We start from the raw sequence: 18,228 nt of genomic DNA on the forward strand, positions 1-18,228 counted from the left end.
GGTTTTAAACCCGGTTCGTACTCCTATGGACACTCTGGGGAGGGTTTTAAACCCGGTTCGTAACTCCTATAGACACTCTGGGGAGGGTCTTAAACCCGGTTCGTAACTCCTATAGACACTCTGGGGAGGGTTTTAAACCCGGTTCGTACTCCTATGGACACTCTGGGGAGGGTTTTAAACCCGGTTCGTAACTCCTATAGACACTCTGGGGAGGGTTTTAAACCCGGTTCGTACTCCTATGGACACTCTGGGGAGGGTTTTAAACCCGGTTCGTACTCCTATGGACACTCTGGGGAGGGTTTTAAACCCGGTTCGTACTCCTATGGACACTCTGGGGAGGGTTTTAAACCCGGTTCGTACTCCTATGGACACTCTGGGGAGGGTTTTAAACCCGGTTCGTACTCCTATGGACACTCTGGGGAGGGTTTTAAACCCGGTTCGTACTCCTATGGACACTCTGGGGAGGGTTTTAAACCCGGTTCGTACTCCTATGGACACTCTGGGGAGGGTTTTAAACCCGGTTCGTACTCCTATCGACACTCTGGGGAGGGTTTTAAACCCGGTTCGTACTCCTATGGACACTCTGGGGAGGGTTTTAAACCCGGTTCGTACTCCTATGGACACTCTGGGGAGGGTTGTAAACCTGGTTCGTACTCCTATGGACACTCTGGGGTGGGTTTTAAACCCGGTTCGTACTCCTATGGACACTCTGGGGAGGGTTTTAAACCCGGTTCGTACTCCTATGGACACTCTGGGGAGGGTTTTAAACCCGGTTCGTACTCCTATGGACACTCTGGGGAGGGTTTTAAACCCGGTTCGTACTCTTATAGACACTCTGGGGAGGGTTTTAAACCCGGTTCGTACTCCTATGGACACTCTGGGGAGGGTTTTAAACCCGGTTCGTATTCTCCAGTTTTCTGAAATAAATATTTTCACGATTTTTCAAAAATAGCAGACCTACAAGCTCGTAGCGTGCCACCGAGCTTGTAGATCTGCTATTTTTCAATAGCTAAATTACAACATAATGGTGGTATTTAAATAATTGACGTTTCCGTGACTTAATATTTGCTTTATTTCTTTTCTCCAAACAGAGGAGGCTGACCTGGACCTGGACGTCAACATGACCACACAGTACACGGCCAAGGCGGGCCGCAACGTCGAGGTGTTCATCCCGCTGAAGGGACGCCCCGCCCCCAACGCCACATGGCGCCGCGACGACCGCATCATGACCCTCGACCAACGCTACTGCATCACCAGCACGGAGCACTCCACCACGCTGCTCATCCCCGCCGTCACGCGCGGCGACTGCGGAAAGTACATGCTGGAGATCGAGAACGGCGTCGGAGAGCCCAAGGTCATCACGGTGTCCCTGCGGGTGCTGGACAGCCCGTCCGCCTGCCAGAAGGTCCTGATCAAGAACGTGACCCGAAACGCCCTGAGTCTGAGCTGGGAGGCGCCTCTGATCGACGGAGGCTCCCCCGTCACCAAGTACATCGTGGAGAAGAAGGCCTCCACCATGAAGGCCTACACGCTGATGAGCGAAGAGTGCACCAACACCTTCTACAAGGTGACCGGCCTGGAGGAGGACCTGGCCTACTTCTTCCGCGTGTCCGCCGAGAACGAGTTCGGCGTGGGCGACACCTGCGAGACGTCGGAGCCCGTCAGAGCGACGGAGACGCCCGGAGCCGTCAGGGGCCTGGCGATGTTGGACTCCACCAAGACCTCGGTCACCCTGCAGTGGCAGAGGCCCGAACACACCGGAGGCAGCCACATCTCCGACTACATCATCGAGAGGAGAACCAAGGAGGAACCCGACTGGGTCCTGGGCGCCACGTGCAAGCGCCTCAACTGCGAGGTGAAGGGACTCAAGGAGAACGCCGAGATGGAGTTCAGAGTGTTCGCCAAGAACGAGAAGGGCAACAGCGACTTCTCCCTGATCGGACCGATCACGGTGAAGGACTTCATCATCCCGCCCGAAGCCAGCCTCATCGACTTCCCCAACGGAGAGCTGCCGGTCCGCATCGGCCAGAACATCCACATCGAGCTTCCCTTCAAGGGCAAACCCAGACCTGTGATCAGCTGGATGAAGGACAACGTCCCCGTCAAGGAGAGCGACAAGATCCGCTTCAGGACCACAGATAACAAGACCTCTATCACGGTCAGAGGAGCAAAGAAGGAACACGCCGGCCAGTACACGCTGGTCCTGGACAACAAAATGACCGAGAAGACCTTCTTCGACATCAGCGTGATAACGCTGGGTCCGCCATCTCTGCCGGTCGGCCCCATCCTCTTCGACGAGGTCAAAGCTCAGAGCATCATCATCTCCTGGGGAGAGCCCACGGACAACGGCGGGGGCGAGATCACCTGCTACAGCGTGGAGAAGCGCGAGACCTCCCAGGCCAACTGGAAGATCGTGTGCTCCAGCGTGATCAGGCCCACCTTCAAGATCCCCAACCTGGTCAAGGGAACGCAATACCAGTTCAGGGTGCGAGCCGAGAACAAGTTTGGCGTCAGCCAGGCCCTCGCCTCCACCGAGGTGGTGGCCGAGCACCAGTACAAGGCGCCAGGCCAACCGGGCAAACCCATGGCCTTAAACGTCACCAGTGACGGCATGACCATCCAGTGGGAGGCGCCAGGCTTCGACGGAGGCTCCCCCATCCTGGGATACCACGTGGAGAAGAAGGACAGGAACAGCCTGCTGTGGGAGAAGGTCAACTCCACCATCATCGTCAACAGAGAGTACAGGTGCATTCAGCTGATTGAAGGATTGGAGTATTCCTACCGAGTGTACGCTGAGAACAACGCAGGCCTGAGCCCCGCCAGCGAACAGAGCAAGCACCGCCTGGCCATCATGCCCGTCGACCCGCCCGGCACTCCCAAATGCATCGACGTGACCCGAGACTCGGTCACCCTGACGTGGGACGTTCCCCAGAGGGACGGCGGCAGCAAGATCGTGGGCTACACTGTGGAGAGGCGACAGGGCCGCGGCAAGTGGCTGCGCTGCAACTTCACCGACATCTGCGGGACTCAGTTCAGCGTCACCTCGCTGTCGTCCGGAGACCGCTACGAGTTCCACGTGGTCGCCAGGAACGCCGTGGGCACCGTGAGCCCGCCGTCCAACTCCTCCGGCTACATCATGACCAGGGACGAGAGCGTCGTCCCCGTGATCGAGTGGGCCAAGGACCAGGTGCTGACGCTGAAGGCCGGCGAGAACGTCAAGCTCAACTGCACCGTCACGGGCCGCCCCGTGCCGCAGGTCATCTGGTACAAGGACGGCCGCGAGATCGACAAGAGGACCATGTTCGACATCGAGATCGCCACCGACATCGGCGTCAGCAGCCTGTTCATCCGCGACGCCGACAGGGACCACCGCGGCCTCTACGCCGTCGAGGCCAAGAACAGCTCCGGAGGCAAGAGGGCCGAGGTCAACGTCCGCGTGGGCGACACCCCCGGGCCCGTGCTGGGACCCGTCCGCTTCACGGGCATCACGGCCGAGAAGTGCACGGTGTGGTGGAACCCGCCGGAGAACGACGGATGCTCGGGCATCCTGCAGTACGTGGTGGAGAAGAGAGAGACGTCCAGGCTCTCCTGGGCGCTGGTCTCCTCCAAGGTGGAGGCCTGCTCCTACAACGTGGTCAACCTCATCAAGGGCAACGAGTACCAGTTCAGGGTCTCCGCCGTCAACAAGTTCGGCGTGGGCAAGCCCCTCGACTCTGAGCCCATCGTTGCTCAGATGCAGTACAGTAAGTACTCAAACTCCTGTATTTGAGATCTTACTTGAGTCAAAATGCAAAAAGAATATAGTATATTGCATTGAATAATACTTAATGGAGCAAAATTTGAATTACTTAATGTGCGGTACTGTATATGTGACTCTTTTTGATACAGAGACAGTCATGGCGGCAAGACGATTATTAGAATGATTGATATTTTATTTGATCCAAAATGAGTTAATAGCACAGGCAGACTCTTCACATACTAGAGCATTTCTGAAAGAAATGTCAGAACTTAGATGTAAATATGAAATACATGCTTAAACATGTAAGAGTCCCCTGCAGACGTGAACCTTTCAAGCCTGTTTTCTCAACTCGCTGTTTCTCTGCAAGCCATTACTCTATAAGCCATATCTCCAAAACTGGTGGATCAAACCGAACATGTCAATTTGAAGCTATGATTCCCTGCTTTCAAAACGACACAAAATCCAATGACCTACTGTGTGTCAAGTTTGGTCACAGATATCTTGTCATTGGACTATAATTCTCTATCATTAACCGCCGGCCTTTTCAGCTTGTAGATCTGCTACTTTTGATTCTTTGGTGTGCTCACGTGTAGGACAGCGAACCGATAACGATAATAACCAACCCTTCTCCCGCTCTCTCTCTCTCCTCCTCTTCCAGCCGTTCCCGAAGCGCCCGGCACGCCGGACGCCACCCACATCACCGGACACAGCATCACGGTGGGCTGGACACGCCCCCGCTCGGACGGAGGCAACGAGATCAAGCAGTACATCCTGGAGCGCCGCGAGAAGAAGAGCCTGCGCTGGATGAAGGTGTCGTCCAAGAGGCCCATCACGGAGCTGCGCCAGCGCGTCACCATGCTCACCGAGGGCTACGAGTACGAGTTCCGCGTCATGGCGGAGAACGGCGCCGGCGTGGGGCCGGCCAGCAGCACGTCCAGGCTCTTCAAGACCAGAGAGCCCACCAGCACGGCCAGCGCGCCCACGCTCGTTAAGGTAATAATAAGACCCTCGTTTAGGTACATTCATAATAATATTAATATTAATAATAATAATAATAAGACCAGCGCGCCCACCCTGGTCAAGGTACAGCTTCTGGTGTACGGCACTTAACTGTTGATTTTGTCGACTGAAAGCTATGACGAGAAAAAAAGCTCTTTTTCACTGACGAAAACTGAATAAAAACTAAACAAGAGAACTAAGCTATGATGACTAAAACTGAGACTAAATAAAATCGACAATGTAGTCAACAACTAAAGAACTAGACTGAAATGCTAGGAAGGAACTAGTGGACAAGAGATCAAGTATATATGTGACAGATTCAAGTCATTTTACACTTGGTTGCATGCTGAAAATAGCAGATTAGTACATTTGTGAGAGAATCCAGACATTGAACTGTTGTCCAGACATTGAACTGTTGTCGTTTCTCGTCTCCAGGCGGTGGATTCAACCAAGTCTTCCGTAACCATCGAATGGACCAAGCCCATATTCGACGGCGGCCTGGAGGTCATCGGCTACTACGTGGACATGTGCAAGGCCAGCCTGGAGGAGTGGCACCGCGTCAACGAGATCCTGTGCATCGACACCCGCTACACCACCAAGGGCCTGGTGGCCGGCGAGTTCTACAAGTTCCGCGTGACGGCCGTGAACGGGGCCGGACAAGGCGACGCGGGCGTGGTCCCCAACGCCGTCCAGGCCCTGGACAGGCTGACGTCGCCCGAGATCGACATCGGCGCCGACTTCAAGCAGACGCACATCGTGAGGAACGGCGGCACCGTCTCCTTCCACATTCCCTTCCGCGGCAAGCCCGCCCCGCTGGCCACCTGGACCAAGGTGGACGCGGAGCTGCCCGTCATGGCCGACATCAACACCACCGAGTCCTTCTCCACGCTGACCATCGAGGGCGTCACCCGCTACGAGGCCGGCAAGTACGCGCTGTCCCTGGAGAACAACAGCGGACACAAGTCCATCACCCTCACCCTGAAGGTGCTGGACACGCCCGGACCTCCGGGAGCCATCAAGTTCAAGGACGTGACGCGCGGCGCCCTCACCATGATGTGGGACGCGCCGGCCAACGACGGCGGCTCGCGCATCCACCACTACACGGTGGAGAAGCGCGAGGCCAGCCGCCTGGCCTGGCAAGAAGTCACCTTCAAGTGCTCGCGGCAGATGATCCGCGTGACGGGCCTGGAGGTGGGCCTGCCGTACCTGTTCAGGGTGTGCGCCGTCAACCACTACGGCCAGGGCGAGGCCCACGAGATGACGGAGCCCGTCACCGCCACCGAGGAGCCCGCGCCGCCCAAGAGGCTGGACGTGGTGGACACCGGCAGCTCCACCGCCTCGCTCGCGTGGCAGAAGCCCGAGCACGACGGCGGCAGCCGCATCAAGGGCTACTTGGTGGAGTGCAAGGTCAAGGGCACGGACAAATGGATCGTGGCCGGAGAGACCAAGTCCCTGAAGATGCTGGTGGAGGGTCTGACGGAGAACGCCGAGTACGAGTTCCGCGTCAAGGCCAAGAACGACAACGGGAACAGCGAGGCGCAGGCCATCCGCGGCGCCATCACCATCAAGGAGCCTCGCATCGAGCCCACGGCCGACCTCAGCGGCATCACCAACCAGCTGATCACCTGCAAGCTCACCAACACCTTCGCCATCGACATCCCCATCAGCGGCAGGCCGGCGCCCAAGGCCACCTGGAAGCTGGAGGAGATGAAGCTGAAGGAGACGGACAGAGTGTCCATCCAGAGCAACGGCGAGAAAACCACCCTGGTGGTCAAGGACAGCAAGCGCACCGACAGCGGCAAGTACTACCTGGTCCTGGAGAGCGCGGCCGGCGTGAAGACGTTCGCGGTGACGGTGGTGATCGTGGGCAGGCCCAGCGCTCCCACGGGTCCCCTGGAGATCTCCGAGGTGTCCTCGGAGTCCTGCAGCCTGGCCTGGACCGAGCCGGCCGACGACGGGGGCAGCGAGATCGCCAACTACATCGTGGAGAAGCGCGAGTCCGGCTCGGCGTCCTGGCAGGTGGTCAACTCCAGCGTGAAGAGGACCACCATCAAGGTGAGCCACCTCACCAAGTACATGGAGTACACCTTCAGGGTGTGCGCCGAGAACAAGTTCGGCGTCAGCAAGTCCATCGAGTCGGCCGCCGTGGTCATCGAGCATCCGTTCACCGTCCCGAGCCAGCCCTCGCGCCCAGACGTGGTGTTGGTGGCGGCCAGCGCCATCAGCATCAAGTGGGAAGTGCCCTACTCGGACGGCGGCAGCCAGGTGACCGGCTACCTGATCGAGAAGAAGGAGAGGAACACCATCCTGTGGGTGAGGGACAACAAGCTGCCCTGCCTGGAGTGCCACTACAAGGTGTCCAGCGTCATCGAGGGACTGGACTACCAGTTCAGGGTCTACGCCATGAACATCGCCGGCCTCAGCAAGGCCAGCGAGGCCTCCAGGCCCGTGCTGGCTCTCAACCCTGTCGGTAAGGAAAATACACTTGGATCAACTATTTTAAAAACTGTTTTGTTAGAATAAGTAATACATCAATACATAAATGGGTCTATACTTTTTACACGAGTGTCCCCCATCTCTAGGTCTTTACTAAACAGAAAATAAATTTTCTATCCAATCGGGAGAGAGTCTTGTAGCAGTGATCACAACATACTACATTAAACCTTTCACACACCTATTTTCTCCGGAGTCTTTCTATGCTACATCAGCGTCTCTAAACACCCTTTCTCTCCCCCGACCCTCCTTCCGGGTGACTTCAGATCCTCCGGGTAAACCCGAGGTGACGGACATCACGCGCTCCTCTGTGTCCCTGGCCTGGTCGGTGCCGCTCAACGACGGCGGCAGTAAGATCGTGGGCTACGTGGTGGAGAGGAAGGTGTACACCACGGACGAGTGGGACGACAACCGCTGGCTGAAGTGCAACTACACCACCATCACCGAGACCTACTTCACCGTGGGCAACCTGGGCGAGGACGAGACCTTCGAGTACCGCGTCATCGCCAAGAACGCCGCCGGCGTCCACAGCGCCGCCTCCGAGACCACCGGGCCCGTCACCTGCAAGGACGAGTACAGTAAGTGTAACGACATGCTTTAACGACGCATTATATTGATCTTTATATTTATCATATATCATGGAACCAGTTTTAGCATTTCAAAACGCTGTTTTTATTTTTAACCCCCCTCCCCCCCATAGGTCCTCCCAAAGCAGAGCTCGGGACGATCGGAGAGACGGTGACCATCACGGCCGGCTCTGACCTGGTCCTGGACGGAGCCGTGGGAGGAAAGCCGGAACCCAAGGTGTGGTGGTCTAAGGGAGACAAGGTCCTGGACCTGGGAGAGAAGTACTCCATGACCTACACCACCACCAGAGCCATGGTCATCGTCAAGAGCTGTGACCGCTACGACACGGGAAGATACGTCCTCACCGTCAAGAACGCCGGCGGCACCAAGACGGCCGCCGTCAACGTCAAAGTCCTGGGTAAGGAAAAAAAAAACACACAACGCAGCACTCCTTGTGAGAGACAGATGTTCAGGGAAATGGCTTTATAAGCTGGTACATTTATAGCAATTCCCTTCTGTTGGTCTGGTGGACAAATTATTCATAACGTCGCTCCTCTGTTCCTCCACCTCCAGACACCCCCGGGGCTCCGGCGGACAAGATCGTCATCAGCAGGGTGACGGAGGAGAAGTGCACCGTCACGTGGAAGATCCCGCTGGAGGACGGAGGCGACCCCGTCACGCACTACGTGGTGGAGCGCCGCGAGACCAGCCGCCTCAACTGGGTCATAATGGAGAACGAGTGCAAGACGCTGTCGTGCGTCAGCTCCAAGCTCATCAAGAGCAACGAGTACATCTTCAGGGTGCGCGGAGTCAACAAGTTCGGCGTGGGCGTCGGCCTGGAGTCCGAGCCCATCAAAGCGCGCAACGCATACAGTAAGCCCCGACCTTCGTAATGGCTGACCGACGACTCACTCACTGTGCTGCCATATTCACGTTTGAGTTCGATTGTGACATGACACGTGCAGTACATGATCGTGACGTGTTGTGTGTGTGTGTTACAGCCATCCCGACGCCTCCAGGAGCTCCGGAGGCCCTGACCGTGGCCAAAGAGCACGTCGTCATCGAGTGGCTGAAGCCCGAGAGCGACGGAGGAAGCGAGATCAGAACCTACCTGGTGGACAAGAGGGAGAAGAGCAGCACCAGGTGGACCCGCGTCAACAAGACCTACACCATCTACGACACCCGCCTGAAGATCACGGGTCTGCTGGAGGGCAGCGACTACCAGTTCAGGGTGACGGCGGAGAACGCCGCGGGCTGCAGCGCGTCCAGCGACGCCTCGCCTTACATCCTCTGCAAGGACCCCACCTGTAAGAACCACGGCTTATATCGTTCATATCATCGTTGAGGATAGAACATTCTTTTAGCCATATGTAGTTTAACTATCATAAATGTAACCGTGCGTGTCTCCCCCCCAGATACCCCCGCGCCCCCCTCGACCCCTCGCATCACGGACACCACCAAGCACAGCATCAGCATGACGTGGACGCGGCCCATGTACGACGGCGGCTGCGACGTGACGGGCTACGTGGTGGAGATCCTGGAGGAGGGCACGGAGCAGTGGTACCGCGCCACCGCCAAGCCCATCCTCACCAACGCCTACGCGGCGGGCGGCCTGGCCTCCAACAAGCAGTACATGTTCCGCGTGGCGGGCGTCAACGCCAACGGCACCGGAGAGTTCAGCAGCCCCAGCGCCATCACCGAGCCGCTGGAGAAAATCGGTAAGTTGGACTGTGGGGAAAAAGAAGGAAAAAAAGCTGTCGCAGACATTCTTAGTGGTGAGAGTCGATAACGTGCCAGATGCCTTTGACAGACGTTTTAAAACGTGTCTCCCCCCTGTCTCGCTTCCAGACATACCAGACCTGGAGCTCGCGGAGGACCTGAAGAAGACGGTGTGTCTCCGCGCCGGCGGGACCCTCCGGCTGTTTGTGACGGTGACGGGACGTCCCACGCCCGTGGTGTCCTGGAGGAAGGAGGGCGTGGAGCTGCAGAGGCGCGGCTTCATCGAGACCACCGAAACCTCCACCTCTCTGATGGTGGAGAAGGTGGACCGCAACGACTCTGGGAAATACGTCCTGGAGGCCGAGAACCCCTCGGGCAAGAAGATCACCACCATCCTGGTCAAAGTCTACGGTAAGACCATGATGATGATGATGATGATAATGTAATGTGTGTTTACTGTGCCTCCTGGTGCCTATATTATTAAACCTCAAAACTAATCTTTTGTAATCCTCGTGGCTCCGCAGACACGCCCGGACCTCCCAGTTCGGTGAAGGTCAAGGACTACACCAAGGAGTCTGTGGTCATCACCTGGGACACGCCCAGCCTCGACGGAGGCGCCCACGTCAGCAACTACATCATAGAGAAACGTGAAGCCAACATGAAGTCATACAAGACGGTCACCACCGAGTGCAAGAAGACCCTGTACAGGTAAGAGGCCGACAGTCCGTCACAGTCATCACACCGATACCCTGATCGCAGCCATCTGGCATCATCGTCAGAATCAATTCCATTCATCTGTTTAAATCAGTCGGTTACTCTATGATATTCTGTACAATGTAGCTTAGCCTGTAGATACCAGTCAGTGTCAATCATTTCTTAGTACATTTAAGGCATTTCCCCCTGTGCAATTCTTGTTTATGAGCCTAAAATCCAAAAAGGTTAATATATTTGTATTCATAATGTCCCAATGTTCAGTTGTAAATCCTTTCTGTTTATTTTGGAAAGCACACACTCACATGCAGAATGTGTAACGTAACTTACCGACTTAAAACACATTTAAAACGGAGCGATTTAACCAATAAACACAATAACTTAACACCATCTGTTATTCCAGGATCACGGGCCTGGAGGAGGGCGCCTACTACTTCTTCAGAGTGCTGCCGGAGAACATCTACGGCGTGGGCGAGGGCTGCGAGACGGCCGAGTCGGTGATGACCTGCGAGGTGCCGTCCGTCCCGGCGGACCTGCAGCTCTCGGACGTCACCAAGTCCACGGTGAGCCTGCACTGGGCCAAGCCGCACCACGACGGCGGCAGTCACCTCACGGGCTACGTCATCGAGGCCTGCAAGGTGGGAACGGACCGCTGGAGCGACGTGGCCACCGTCAAGGCCTCCCTGTCCAAGTACACGGTCACGTCGCTGACGGAGAACGAGGAGATGCTGTTCAGGATCCGAGCCACCAACAGCCGCGGCGCCGGTCAGCCCATGGACCTCATGACGCCCATCACCATACAGGACGTCGCCGTGGTGCCAAAGATCGACATGGCGGCGCTGCCTCAGAAGATGCTGCTGGTGCACAAGGGCAAGGCCATCGACCTGAACATCCCCATCCAGGCCAAGCCGGCGCCCGTATGCACCTGGTCCTTCGGCAGCCATAAGATGAAGGACAGCCTGGACCGCATCAAGATCGACAGCAACGGCAATTACACGCGGCTGGTGGTCCGCGAGACCACCATCAACGACACGGGCAGCTACACGCTGGAGGTGAAGAACGCCCTGGGAACGGCCAGCGAGGTCATCAAGGTCATCATCCTGGGTCAGTCTCCTTTTCGTGCTTCTTTTTTACAGCTGTGTCGCACCGTTAACCTGTAAATGCAGTCATACGGGTATCAACTTCTTTCAGCACTTTGTTCCACATAGTCACGTAGAAAGAGACGTGCTGTATGAAATGCATCCGCACTAACCGGTCGTCCTACATCTCGTCCTTCTTGCAGACAAACCCGGCCTGCCGCTGGGCCCAGTGAGGCTGGATGACAACGACGGCGTCTCGGTGACGGTGAGCTGGTACCCGCCGGCGAAGGACGGCGGCGCCAACATCAGCGGCTACGTGGTGGAGCAGCGCGAGGCCCACCGGCCCGGCTGGAGGACGGTGTCCGAGTCGGTCACCCGACCCTGCTACAAGTTCAGCCGCCTCAGCGAGGGCACCGAGTACGTGTTCCGCGTGGCCGCCATGAACCGCTTCGGCGTGGGCGGCTTCCTGCAGTCCGACGTGGTGGAGTGCAAGAGCCCCAAGTGTAAGTCAGCACTGTTTTCTCACAGGTTGAACCACGTCACTGAAACCCTGCCTGGTGTGGCCGGAGTAACCCAAACAGAAAAAAACGTCTTGCACACCAAAGAAGTCATTGATCAGGAGAAGAGCCAAACTCAACTCTCTCTCTCTCTCTCTCTCCCTCCCCCCCTGCAGCCATCCCCGGACCCCCCAGCATGCCAGAGATCCTGGACGTGACCCATGAGGGCATGACGCTGACGTGGAGCGCCCCGGAGGACAACGGCGGCTCCACCATCGCCGGCTACGTCATCGAGCGCAAGGAGGCGGGCTCGGATCGCTGGATGAAGATCAGCAAGAACCCCGTGACCATGACGCGCTTCCGCTCGTCAGGCCTGGTGGAGGGCCAGGAGTACGAGCACCGCATCACCGCCATCAACTCCAGAGGAGACAGCAAGCCCAGCCAGACCTCGGAGATCGTGGTGGCCATGGATCCCATCGGTGAGTCGGAAAAACACTTATCCATTGATTTACTTAAACTAAAACTCAATCTGGGAACACGTAGGCACAGAAAAATCAATACATTGTTTTTAATAGTTAATTCAAATAAATACAGAAATGAGGCTTTACCAAATATGATAATATAATAACTAAGACCGTTACGGGTCTCTCCGAGTTTTGGGGGTTCTTCTTGAAATTAAAAAGTGTGAGAACCACTATATGCTCCAGGGACTCTCAGAGATCCTTGAGGGGGTTCTAAATTGACACTTACAAGTCTCTAACTCTGACAGTATACAAATGGAACCAAATAGCGCCGTACTAACCGGTGGTCTGCGTTTCGTTTCAACAGAGGCACCGGGCATACCGCTGGAGCCCAGAGTGACGGACACCACCCGCACGTCTGTGACGCTGGCCTGGTCGCCGCCCGAGGAGGAAGGGGGCGCGGCGGTCACCGGCTACCTCATCGAGATGCAGCGAGTGGACCAGGACGAATGGACCATGTGCAACACCACGCCCATCAAGATCCTAGAGTACACGCTCACCCACATGCCCCAGGGCGCCGAGTACAAGTTCCGCGTGCGCGCCTGCAACGCCGGAGGGGCCGGCGACTCCATAGAGGTTCCCGGAGTCGTCAAAGTACAGGAGATGCTCTGTGAGTATAATTTAACTTTAGCACGACGATGTAGTGTCCATGTGTTGATCTGTTCAATGGAACTAACTGTCCTCTCTCTCCACGTTAGACTGATCTGTTCAATGGAACTAACTGTCCTCTCTCTCCACGTTAGACTGATCTGTTCAATGGAACTAACTGTCCTCTCTCTCCACGTTAGACTGATCTGTTCAATGGAACTAACTGTCCTCTCTCTCCACGTTAGACTGATCTGTTTAATGGAACTAACTGTCCTCTCTCTCCACGTTAGACTGATCTGTTTAATGGAACTAACTGTCCTCTCTCTCCACGTTAGACTGATCTGTTCAATGGAACTAACTGTCCTCTCTCTCCACGTTAGACTGATCTGTTTAATGGAACTAACTGTCCTCTCTCTCCACGTTAGACTGATCTGTTTAATGGAACTAACTGTCCTCTCTCTCCACGTTAGACTGATCTGTTTAATGGAACTAACTGTCCTCTCTCTCCACGTTAAGACTATCCCGACTACGAGCTGGACCCGAAGTACGAGGACTGCTACGTGGTGCGACAGGGCGGGGTCATCCGCCTGGCGGTGCCCATCAAGGGCAAGCCCTTCCCCACCTGCAAGTGGACCAAAGACGGCCGTGACATCTCCCACCGGGCCATGATCGCCACCCACGACGACATGACCGAGCTGGTCATCAAGGAGGCGTACAAAGACGACACTGGAACCTACGACCTGGTTCTGGAGAACAAGTGTGGCAGGAAGGTCATCTACATCAAGGTGAAGGTGATCGGCCGCCCCGACCCCCCAGAGGGCCCGCTGGAGTTCGACGACATCCAGGCGCGCTCCGTCAGGGTGAGCTGGAGGGCCCCGTCGGACGACGGCGGAGCAGACATCCTGGGCTACATCGTGGAGAGACGCGAGGTGCCCAAGGCCGCCTGGTGCACCGTGGACTCCCGCGTCACGGAGACGGCGCTGGTGGTCAAGGGCCTGAAGGAGAACGTGGAGTACCACTTCAAGATCTCCGCCGAGAACCAGTTCGGCGTCAGCAGGTCCCTGAAGTCTGACGAGGCCGTGATGCCAAAGACCCCGCTGTGTAAGTATTTGATAACATGACTTTATAATATGATATACTGTGAGTTTAATATCATCACTGTGTAAGTCTAACTGAGTCCCTTTGTATTACCGCTGGACCCTAACGGCATGTGCACATTCCCTCGGCTTCCTTCCAGGCCCGCCAGAACCTTCCGCCTACCCGCCAGAGATCATGGACGTGACCAAGACCACCATCTCCCTGTCGTGGGCGCGGCCCCGGGACGACGGGGGCTCCCGCGTCACGGGCTACTTCGTGGAGAGGAGGGAGGTGTCCACGGAGAAGTGGGTGCGCCACAACAAGACGCACATCACCACCACCATGTACAACGTGACGGGACTCATCCCCGACGCGGAGTACACCTTCAGGGTGGTGGCGCAGAACGACATTGGCAAGAGCGAGGCCGGGCCCGCCTCGGACCCCGTGGTCTGCAAAGATCCATTCGGTGAGTGGGTTTTTTTCTCTTTGAACGAGACGTGGCAAATTAATGTACGCCCGTTATTGCGAACGCAGTGAGCACTAACTATGAGACCTAGCAGAACATGTCTGTGTCGCGCTGTAACACTACCCGCCCGCCACAAAAAACACACACACACACACACGCACGCACACACACATAAAAAGAACGTAACTTAAAATCTTTAAAAAAAAAACACTAAATTTACCAGCTGCGTTCGCTTCCCGCGTTCGCGCGTCTTACTTGTTCTAATTGAGTGTGTTAACTTAATTCAATACGTTTTTTAACACTTTTATCTCATGTCATGGTTTCCCAGACAAACCCAGCCAGCCGGGAGAGATCGACATCATCTCCATCACCAAGGACTGCATCACCATCCACTGGCTGCGTCCCGAGAGCGACGGAGGCAAGGAGATCCTGGGCTACTGGATCGAGTTCCGGCAGGCCGGCGAGGCCGCCTGGAAGAAGTGCAACAAGGAGCGCTCCAAGGACCGCCAGTTCACCATGGGCGGCCTGATGGAGGCCACCGAGTACGAGTTCAGGATACTGGCGGAGAACGAGACGGGCATGAGCAGGCCTCGCCGCACGGCCATGGGCATCAAGACCAAGCTGAGCGGTGAGTCGGCGTCGCAGGTCTTTGGCCACTCGGAACGCCGGGTGGGGCTTTGTAGATCGAGTGTTTTCAGCGGGGAGATTTGGTGAAGGAAAAAGAAAATGGGTGGGCCTAGTATACACCCATGGGAGACTCTTGTCAACACATTTAATAGGGTTCAAGCTTAGCTCGATCGTTCATGTTTCATTCAGATTCAGGTACTGTGTGACCATAGCTAAATATATACAGGTCTATATACATTGACACGAAAACGCGTATTCAGGGCGGAGTCACCACCCCCCGGGTAAACTGTGATTTGCTCTCGTTCACTGCAATGCAATTTGCGGCATTTCCAAAACAATATTGCGCAGAGTAGCGATTATCAAACTTATTTGCAATGACATACGTTGAAAGATCTGTTGCCCGTGGACAAGGCACGCTACCTCCGCAAGTTAGATATTATCGGCATAGATGTTTGTCCGTATGTTATTAAGGATTGGAAAAAGTTGCATTGGCAGCCATAGAAAATTCTGCCAGGGTAAATGTCCCGGATGTGACGTTTTGGGGCGTTCCTGTCTTGTTTCGTGTCAATGTATACTGTGTATATATAAAAATAGTCATTTTAAACACTTTCCATCCGTCCAAACCGACAGTGGGCGAGGCTCCTGCCCTGAAGGAGGACATCCAGGACGTGACGACCAACCTGGGCGAGTCGGGCACGCTGACCTGTGCCATCATCGGCCGCCCGCTGCCCGAGATCAAGTGGTACCGCTACGGCAAGGAGCTGATCCAGAGCCGCAAGTACAAGATGAGCTCGGACGGACGCAACCACTCGCTGTCCGTCCTGACGGACGAGCAGGAGGACGAGGGCGTGTACACCTGCAGGGCCATCAACGAGGCCGGAGAGGTCAGTGTACCGCTTGTTTACGTCAGGGTCCTCCATTTTCAATTCATCAGATGTGACTAAAACATGACCAAAAGTAAATTTTTATTGAAATGACTGAAACTAAATTAAAAAAAAATCAACCCACCAGGTGGAGACCAGCGGCAAGCTGCGCCTGCAGGCCGCGCCGGCCTTCCACTCGGGCTTCCCGCTGAAGGAGAAGTACTATGCGGGCGCCGGCACCAGCCTGCGCCTCCACGTGGTCTACATCGGACGGCCCATCCCGCAGATCATGTGGTTCTACCGCAAGAAGCCGCTCAACGCCTCGGCGGACGTGGTCATCGAGAACACAGAGTCTTACACCCACCTGGTGGTGAGGAACGCGCAGCGCGCCACCAACGCCGGAAGCTACATGGTGCAGCTCAGCAACAAGTACGGCACGGTCGAGACCAAGCTGCGCGTCGAGATCCAAGGTGAGTGTGTGTGTGAGTGTGAGATTGTGTGTGTGCGTGTGCGTGTGCGTGTGCGTGTGTGTGTGTGAGTGAGTGCCTGTGTACGTGTTTGTATACAATATATCCATCCATAAATGTTTGAATATTTCAGCGTTAAACAGAGTTGAATAACATTGCTGATCATACACATTTCACAAAGTATTAACGTGTGTGTGTGTGCGTGCTCGCGCCTCCAGACAAGCCGTGCATCCCTGCCGGCCCCATTGTGGTGGACAAGATGCTCAAGAGCTCCGTCATCATCAGCTGGAAGCCTCCCAAGGACGACGGAGGCTCCATGATCACCAACTACATCGTGGAGAAGCGCGAGGCCAAGGAGGGCGAGCTGTGGCACCTGGTGTCCTCGTCCGTGAGTGGGAACACCTGCCGCGTGCCCAACCTGACGGAGCAGGCCGGCTACTACTTCAGGGTCTCGGCCCAGAACCAGTACGGAGTCAGCGAGGCTCTGGAGATCCCCGCCGTGCTCATCATCAAGAGTCCATTCGGTCAGTGTTTCACCTTCATTCTAATGAGGGACTTTTATGTGCATAGCACCGTTCCAGACATGTAGTTACAAAGTTAAAAACGGTCAAACGTCAGAAACAACAACAACATAAAAAGTGTAGTCGGCTGGTAAACAAGTTTGTGCAACCGAAGCTCACCTCATGAAATGAGAGACGGTTGCCTTGTTGTCAGACGATGTCGATTGTTTGCACGGATGATGATTTTGTATTTTTTTTACGTGGATGCTCACGTAGATCCGCTCAAACGCTGTGCACTAATGGAAAGACTTTATTGACGTTCTCGTTTCATTCCCCCGCCCTTTACAGAGAAGCCCGGCATTCCTCAGCAGCCGTTCGTCACCAGTTCCACCAACGACTCGTGCGTGGTGTGCTGGAAGCAGCCCGCTAGCGACGGCGGAGCCAGGATCACCAGCTACTACCTGGAGAAGCGCGAGAAGAAGCAGAACAAGTGGATGTCGGTCACCTCCAAGACGTTCGTGGAGACCACCTACGAGGTCAACGCCCTGCTGGAGGGCTTCGAGTATGAGTTCCGCGTCAAGTGCGAGAACATGGGCGGAGAGAGCGACTGGAGCGAGATCTCTGCACCCGTCGTCCCCAAGGCGGAGCAGGCTCCTCGCGCTCCCGTCTTCAGGGAGGAGATCAGGAGCATGACGGTCAAATATCTCAGCCACGCCACCTTCGTTACCAAGGTGAGTCGTCGTTATCGAGGCTCATCCTGACTGTCTTTGAGCTAAATATCAATACACGTAGTAATATATAATATATATGTATAGTCACAAATGGTAGTCTGAGCTGTTAAGCAGCGTACGCTGAAAGTTCCCTTGCATTCTTGCGGTTTATTAATCAACGTTGTTCTCCTCACTCCAAGGTGGTGGGATACCCCAAGCCTCTGGTGAAGTGGTATCGCGGTGGGAAGGAGATAGCGGCTGACGGAACCAAGATCAAGGCCCAGGAGTTCAAGGGAGGCTACTACCAGCTGGTCATCACCAGCGCTAACGAGAGCGACGTGATGTCCTACCAGATCAGAGCCACCAACTCTTCAGGATCCATCTCTACTACAGCTCAACTGGATGTGGAAGGTAGGAACCAGTTCAGAGCAATACATAGAAACTATTCATTCAATCATACAACTGGACTGGGGAAGAATATATCATCTAAATCCGTCACTCTTTTCTATATTATATGATAGCTCCATTTTTTTATGATAATATATAGAACATATGAATATTTTACAAATCAGAAAAGTCGTGACCCACCCATACGCACTCACGCA

General features: G+C 55.4%; 1 protein-coding gene across 1 annotated transcript in view; it reads left to right on the plus strand.

Moving 5' to 3' along the window:
- Positions 1-18,228, plus strand: part of ttn.2 (titin, tandem duplicate 2) — a 251,946-nt gene that overhangs the window by 225,946 nt on the left and 7,772 nt on the right. Inside the window, exons 182-203 of the mRNA XM_080785291.1 lie at positions 1,092-3,743; positions 4,398-4,732; positions 5,174-7,208; positions 7,498-7,809; positions 7,932-8,216; positions 8,372-8,671; positions 8,800-9,105; positions 9,214-9,516; positions 9,647-9,928; positions 10,042-10,225; positions 10,632-11,332; positions 11,511-11,810; positions 11,981-12,283; positions 12,633-12,935; positions 13,430-14,014; positions 14,151-14,456; positions 14,785-15,084; positions 15,714-15,967; positions 16,095-16,416; positions 16,632-16,937; positions 17,262-17,644; positions 17,824-18,034. Coding sequence (XP_080641417.1) covers positions 1,092-3,743; positions 4,398-4,732; positions 5,174-7,208; positions 7,498-7,809; positions 7,932-8,216; positions 8,372-8,671; positions 8,800-9,105; positions 9,214-9,516; positions 9,647-9,928; positions 10,042-10,225; positions 10,632-11,332; positions 11,511-11,810; positions 11,981-12,283; positions 12,633-12,935; positions 13,430-14,014; positions 14,151-14,456; positions 14,785-15,084; positions 15,714-15,967; positions 16,095-16,416; positions 16,632-16,937; positions 17,262-17,644; positions 17,824-18,034 — 11,268 coding nt within the window. The remainder of the gene's footprint in view (positions 1-1,091; positions 3,744-4,397; positions 4,733-5,173; positions 7,209-7,497; positions 7,810-7,931; positions 8,217-8,371; positions 8,672-8,799; positions 9,106-9,213; positions 9,517-9,646; positions 9,929-10,041; positions 10,226-10,631; positions 11,333-11,510; positions 11,811-11,980; positions 12,284-12,632; positions 12,936-13,429; positions 14,015-14,150; positions 14,457-14,784; positions 15,085-15,713; positions 15,968-16,094; positions 16,417-16,631; positions 16,938-17,261; positions 17,645-17,823; positions 18,035-18,228) is intronic.

Source organism: Protomyctophum bolini (genome assembly GCF_963924005.1).
Source record: "Protomyctophum bolini genome assembly, chromosome: 16".
NCBI lineage: Eukaryota > Metazoa > Chordata > Actinopteri > Myctophiformes > Myctophidae > Protomyctophum > Protomyctophum bolini.